The 7,452-nt window shown below is 38.7% G+C and overlaps 1 protein-coding gene across 1 annotated transcript; it reads left to right on the top strand.

Annotated features, from left to right (window-relative positions):
• Window positions 1-702: 702 nt before the first annotated feature.
• On the top strand, window positions 703-5,151 carry LOC113448871 (olfactory receptor 5G9-like). Its single transcript, XM_026719684.2, has 2 exons — window positions 703-1,614; window positions 5,086-5,151. Exons 1-2 carry the CDS (start codon window positions 703-705, stop codon window positions 5,149-5,151), a joined length of 978 nt encoding a protein of 325 aa, XP_026575469.2.
• Window positions 5,152-7,452: the final 2,301 nt, after the last annotated feature.

Here is a 7,452-nt window from a genome sequence, read left to right as displayed (position 1 = left end):
AACAACATTTCTTTCTCAAAAAGTCAAGGACATGTTACTCTGCACCTGGAGGGGAGTTCCTGGGGATAGTCTCCAGTTGGAACGAAGTAATGAGTGGACCATGTGATGAACTATTGGGTACAGGGGTTGGATTTTGGATTTTCTTTGGGCTAGGGAAAACCCGGAAATCTCAGATTTGGGTTTTTCTCAGATGTGCTAATAGGACTTCTGGATCTTTGAGAAGATGACAGTCTCGGAGTCTTTTAATTTGGAGGTTGTTAGTTGGAATGCTGACATAGCCAGCACAAAAGCTAGAAAAGCTCAGTATTTGGATCTGGATGCCATGTCAAACTAAAGGTTCGTATTATTTGAAATTTATAAAGGTTTTCTCCAGTATTTTCCCACTTTCTGGAAATTAGCTATCAGTCTTACTTTCTTTGTCCCTTCAGCGTGGCCTGCATGTGATACTGCTGAATAAAATACTACTCTTCTATGATATGGATTGTTAGCATTAACAGGACAGATAAAACAAAGCAAAGGAGCCTTTATGTGCAGGAACAGGTCATGGGTTTCTTGGCCTATATAATTTACTAAAGCACAACCAAAGTAAACCTATGCATGAAAAAAAAAATGTCACCATCACACAACTATTTAATTATAATTTTGTTTCATTCTATTTTTGTTTCATTCTATTTTTGTCTCCAGAGACCTGATTCAATAAGGATGGATCTGCAGAATAACTACACAATGGTAACAGAATTCATCCTCCTAGGATTCACTGATGAACCCAACATGCAGATAGTTCTATTTTTTTTGTTTCTTGCCATCTATCTTTTCACTGTGACTGGAAGCCTCGGCCTAATTGTGCTAATCAGGATTGACTCCCACTTTCACACTCCCATGTACTTTTTCCTCCTCCATTTATCCTTCACAGACCTCTGCTATGTCTCGGTGATTGCCCCCAAGATGCTAGTGAACTTCTTGGTAGATCATAAAAGCATCTCTTATGCAGGCTGTGTCGTTCAGCTCTTTTTGTTCACTGCCTTTGTGACTACTGAGTGCTTTCTTTTGGCTGCGATGGCAATTGACCGATATATGGCTATTTGCAACCCTCTCATGTATCCTGTTTTTATGTCCCAAGAACTATGCAACTGTCTGGTTGCAGGATCATATGCAGCTGGTGTTGCAAATGCAGTGCTACAGACAGTGTGTATATTCAGGTTATCCTACTGTAGATGTAACATCCTCAAACATTTCTTCTGTGACATCCCTAAACTTCTTCAACTTTCCTGCTCTGAATCCCACCTTTCAGAAACTCTGTCTGTCTTTGCCTCAGGAATGGTTGCAATGACCTCTATTTCAGTCATTATTATTTCATATCTCTGTATTTTATCTGCCATCCTGAAGATCAACTCAATGAAGGGGAAACGTAAAGCTTTCTCCACCTGTGTTTCCCACCTAACCTCAGTGGCTTTACTTTATGGAACTGGGACTTTTACACATATCCACCCCAACCTGAAATCTGGGCAGGATGCTGATATGGTAATTTCCCTAATTTACACATTAATCATACCTATGTTGAATCCCCTAATCTATAGCTTGAGAAATAAGGAGGTGAAAGAAGCCATTAGGAAAGTCACAACCAGCTAACGGTTTTATCTTTTCACCAATGACTTTTGTTATGCGGAGAAAACTGAATCTGTTTTAACCACTTTCTACAATGTAATGAAGACGTGGGGTGGGGGGGTGATTCTTAGGGAAGTCTTCAATGAGTTTCTTTTTCAATTATATTTTGCTGCTCATTCCAGACCTTGTCTTGTATCTTTCTTTTTAACAATAGTTACAGAACAGTAATATATTTTGGCAATTTTAAAAAGAAAGAGCTAACTGTAGAAAGTATTACACATTTAAAAATTAGATGAAATTTTCTCTATGCTTTGAATAAAAGAACCTTTCCTCTCCCCATATTAACATAGTTGATCAGTCTTCCCCAGTTTGTACCCTTGAGATAGATAGGTTGACTACAATAATGCAATGCCTTCAGCCACTCAATATTCGGCAGGATGAGGACATGGCACAGAACAGAATTTCATGAATCTTGGAAAAACTCGTGCATCATAAAATAACACATACATTACTTAATGGCTAGCCCTCATGCTCCAAAATATCTTGATCACCCATATCATTCACTTTAGGATAGGGGAGATATACAACAGATGCAATTATTTTTGAAAGAAAATCAGTCATCCATTTTGCTCTTTTTCATTTAAGAATTTATTCCTCTTTGGAACAAACCTCTGAGCATTTCATTCTTGATGCTTTGATTTCTGAAAACCAAAATGTTTTCATTGATGATGGGAGGGTTTGACTTCTGGCAAGTACCTAGATAATCCCTGCAGTTTTCTTGGCAAGGTTTTCCAGAAGTGGCTTGCCATGCTTTCTCCCTAGGGCTGAGAGAGAGAGGCTGGTCCAAGGTCATCAAGCTGGCTTTGTATCTGACATGGGACTAGAACTTATGGTCTCCTGGTTTCAAGACTTAACCACTATGCCAAACTGGCTCTCTTAATTGCATTTTGAGGTATATTTACTCATTGATTCATTCATTTGCAATTGTTAAAGTCTGCAAAGCTTTTGACTCCTAGGCTCTGGGGCATATCCATGTCTTCAAGAAAGAGCCACAGGATCAGGGCCAATATTGAGATCAGATGAAGTGTGGTATTCCAGAGGACAGGCTCTGCAACAGAAAAGCCACTCTTTCAAGGACCCAACCCATAAGACATTCTTTAAATGGAGGGATCAGAAGATGTGCCTCCTCTCTATCTACCGAGACAGATAGAAACAATACTTTCAACTTTTTAGAAGGACTGCAAATAGTACCATATGGAAATACCCCTTGGCTTTACTGAAAAGATAGACATAATGACTGTGTTTAAAGTCTCACTTAGAAAAACTGTAATAATTTCATTTCTGAATAAAAGGATGTTCAATAGAGCCCACTGTAACTACATAGCCAAAAAGGCATTAAGAGTTGTTAACCTAATCCTACATAGCTTTTTCTCTGGTAATATCACACTACTAACTAAAGCATACAAAACATTTGCTAGACCAATACTCGAATACAGCTCATCAGTCTGGAACCCACATTACGTATCTGATATTAGCACAGTTGAGAAAGTCCAGAACTATTTCACAAGAAGAGTTCTACACTCCTCTACTCGTTGTAGAATACCTTATGCCACCAGACTTGAAATTCTAGACCTAGAAAACTTTGAATTACACCGTCTTCAGTCTGATCTAAGTATGGTATATAAAATCATACATTGCAATGTCCTACCTGTCAATGAATACTTCAGCTTCAACCATAACAATACAAGAGCAAATAATAGATACAAACTCAAGGTTAACTGCATCAAACTTGATTGCAGGAAATACGACTTCAGCAACAGAGTGGTCAATGTCTGGAATACTCTACCTGATTCTGTAGTTTCTTCCCCAAACCCCAAAAACTTTAACCTTAGACTGTCTACTATTGACCTCACCCCTTTCCTAAGAGGTCTCTAGGGGGCGTGCATAAGCACACCAACGTGCCTACCATCCCTGTCCTATTGTTTCTTTTATTTTTCTTATATGTACCCATTTCATTTATTCATAACTATGTATACACTTATACTTATTATCTTGTAAACAATTGACAAATCAAATCAAATAAATAAATAAATAAAATGTTTTTGGGCATCCCTAAAGTTGGAATGCTGGTTTGGTGAGGGACTCCCAATGGAACAACAGAGAGCGTGAAAAAGATTAAGTACACATAGTATCACTTACTTAAATTGTCACCTCGAATAGTTATTTTTCCACCAAGGAAGCATTTATCAAGTTCTGAGATTCATTTGATATCAACAAGGTCAAATAGGATATTCCAAGGAAGTAGAGAAAAATAGCCTGATGCCCAGTGTAGTTTAATTGCTGAGTTTCATCAGTCTTGAGGATTCAAAAGGTCACACCCATGAGATATAATTGCAGTATATTATTGTGCTGTGCATTATTCCACTACATCATTTCAGTTGGAGCTTGCACTGCTTAAAACAGGTAAGTTTTGCTAAGATACTTATATCAGCCAGCGATTGGTGGAAAATGAAATCATTACTATTCTAACTTGTAAGAAGCAACACATCTGCACTGTTTACTTTCTTCCTTTTCCCAAATAAGGAATTTTATTTGACAGAATTACAATAGCTGAAGAAAGAACTTCTGTTTAGTGATTTTAATATAAAGCCAACTTTTGTAATAGAAAAGGATAGAGTCAGGATAATCTAACAGTTACCTTACTATCATAAAACTGATGGAATCTTGTGTAATTTTACATTTGCAAACTCTGGAGCAAGGGTTGGATTGAGATGTGTTTACCACATGAGCATTGTTCATGATTCCTTTTCTTTCTCATTGCTGCAATATATAATTTTTTAAAATACATGCTGTATTTTTCAGTGAACTTTGCTCAAGAGTACTGTATTCAATTTGGTATAAATTGTGTATATCTCTATGGCTTTGTGAGCTCAGTGGTTCAAACAGCATTAACTTTTACACTCTCTTTCTGTTCCTCAAATGTGACTGATCATTTCTACTGCAATGACCCTCCATTGTTTGCCTTGTCCTGCTCTAACACGCGTCCTAAAGAAATCCAGCTTTTAGTCTTGTCTGGTATCAATTTAAGTACTTCTCTGTTGACAATCATTGTCTCTTATGTCTACATTCTGTGCACCATCTTTAGAAAACACTCTTCTGGGAGAAGACACAGAGCTTTCTCCACCTGTGCCTCCCACCTGACTGCTGTCATCATATTCTATGGCAGGGGTCTCCAACCTTGGCAACTTTAAGCCCGGAGGACATCAACTCCCAAAATTCCCCAACCAGCCAAGCTGGCTGGGGAATTCTGGGAGTTGTAGTCCTCCCGAGTTTAAAGTTGCCAAGGTTGGAGACCCCTATTCTATGGCACCCTCTTCTTCAGGAACCTGAAACCAAGCTCCACTCATGCCCTCAGTTATGACAAGGTGGTGTCAGTTTTTTATGCTGTTGTTATCCCCATGCTGAACCCTTTATCTATAGCTTGAGAAACAAAGAAGTGAAGGAAGCCTTGAAAAAGGTGTTGAGGAGGAAATGTTTTTTTTATAGTGAGACGCCTTGCAAACAATGCTTGGTTTTGACATGTCCAATAGTGGGCACATGGGCCAAACATTCAAGAGAAAAATAAACCGCAATAAAACTTTAGAACTTTCTAGCGTGAAAAACTGTCAGTTTCAAATGCAATTTACTCATTCTTCATAACAAAGGCAATATGGCCTCAATTGTTTCATTCTGTGATTAACTGTGAAAAAATGCCATAACGACCCACGTTCTATGCAAATTTGCCACAGCTCAGAAACCCCTGTTGCACCGTAAAATAAATAGTCTAATATAAGAGGCACTGAGAGAATTAAAAGACTGCCCTGCATCAGAAAACCCAGAAAAGAAACCATCTCTAGTCCTTGTGAGATGGATGGGGAGGCCTTGGACTGGCTATTGGTTTGAGAAGCATGAAGTGGTGGAACAGCCATAACTAAGAACCTGTGCTTGCTGCAGCTGCTAAGTCACAACCAAGAAAGAAGACCCCATGATCTTCATTCAAATGTTTCATGATAGAGCTGGAATTCACAGAAAGCAAAGTTCATTCAGGTACCTGAATGCTGACAAGATGTAACAGGCCTTTGTAATCTGTTAATTTCAATGGCTTCTGCTTGTTCACATAGCTACTTGTAAATTAACAGCTTTGCATTTCAATAGCTCTGTGCCATTTCGGATACTGCATGGAGCCTTCCCCTTCAGCCACTGTGATGTGGCATTAATGTTTTCTAACTGTTGCCTCTTCTTACCAGTGGTGGGAGTCAAAAATTTTTACTACCAGTTCTGTGGGCGTGGTTTGGTGGGCGTGGCAGGGGAAGGATACTGTAAAATCCCCATTCCCTCCCCACCCCACTAACCTGCTTTCCAGCTCCGTTCTCCTGTGCAGGGCAACAAAAGAAAACCCAGCTGATTGGCTGGGACTTGGGAAGCAGAGAACAGATGGGGGAGGGGCCAGTCAGAGGTGGTATTTGCCGGTTCTCCAAACTACTCAAAATTTCTACTACCAGTTCTCCAGAACTGGTCAGAACCTGCTGAATACCACCTCTGTTTCTTACCAACTATTAATATTCTAATCTCTGAAATTATGGGAAGGCAAACTGTAAAGCAACTGAAATGGAATTGCAAACTTACAATTAATCTGGTTGTAAAATGGGACAAGGTTGTAAAATGGGACAAAAGTCACTTAACAAATGTCTTTCTTAGCAATATAAATTTTGGACTCAATTGTGGTGATAAGTCAAGGACTTCCTATAATTTATATTCCATATACAATTTGTCATTCTTTTGTTCTTTCTTTCTGTTCAGTAGAATTGTTCCTGTTATGTACATTTAGAATGTGAGCCTTTCTAAACAAGTTATTTGAATCCTTTGCTATTTCTTAATAAATTTATTCCCGACTGGGTGATACATAGGAGGAATGCATGATGTTTTTGAGAATAAAAAGGTTTAACTGGCCACTCCCTTACAAGAAACAGGTTTGGTGTAGTGGTTAAGACACTAGACTAGAAACTGAGAGACTGTGAGTTTTAGTTCCACTTTAGGCACAAAGGCAGCTGGGTGACTCTGGGCCAGTGTCTCTCTCTCTCTCTCTCTCTCTCTCTCTCTCCTTCTCCCTCCCTCTCTCCCTCCCTCCCTTTGCCCAAGGAAGGAAGCAATGGCAAAACATTTTGGAAATTCTATTAAGAAAACTGGAGTTGCCCAGGCAGTTTGCCAGGAGTCAACACTGACTCAAAGTTGCACGTACAGATACACAAACAGAGAGAGAAGGGAGGGTGTAGTTGAGAGAAGGACAGAGAGAGAAAAATAGTAGAGGAGAAGGAGATGGCTGGTATATAATAAAGAAATAGGAAAAAGGACTAAAATACCAATTTAATTAAACACAGAGGAGGAGTACTGTGTATGCATCACTTTTAAAAGAAACAATTCATCATATCCTATGCTATCTTCTCATACAATATTATTGTTAAATAAAATTCTGTTTGTTCATGATTGACTTGGCTTTAAAATTAAAAAAAAGAGGCAGTATATAATGTTCATAAACACTCCACCACCACCACCCCACTCATCCATATATAAATGCATATCTAAAGTATCGGAGTTCCAAGTAAAGAACAGACAAGATGCCCAAAAGCACAAGAATCCTGAATGAGAATAAGATCCAAGCTTAATATATGGATTCCAATTAAATCCTTATGAGGTGGCAGCAAAAAAAGTATAAAGAATAGTTTTATTTCTCTTTTCCCTCATCTCCCCGCCCCCTAAAAATATGAATTGGAATGCATTATACTACTTCTGTCCAAAAAAATCTTCATT

This window comes from Pseudonaja textilis, chromosome 1 (genome assembly GCF_049901715.1).
Source record: "Pseudonaja textilis isolate UNSWEBS1 chromosome 1, rPseTex1.2, whole genome shotgun sequence".
Taxonomy (NCBI): domain Eukaryota; kingdom Metazoa; phylum Chordata; class Lepidosauria; order Squamata; family Elapidae; genus Pseudonaja; species Pseudonaja textilis.
The sequence above is the reverse complement of the archived record's forward strand: the minus strand, read 5'-3'. Positions and strand labels throughout refer to the sequence as shown.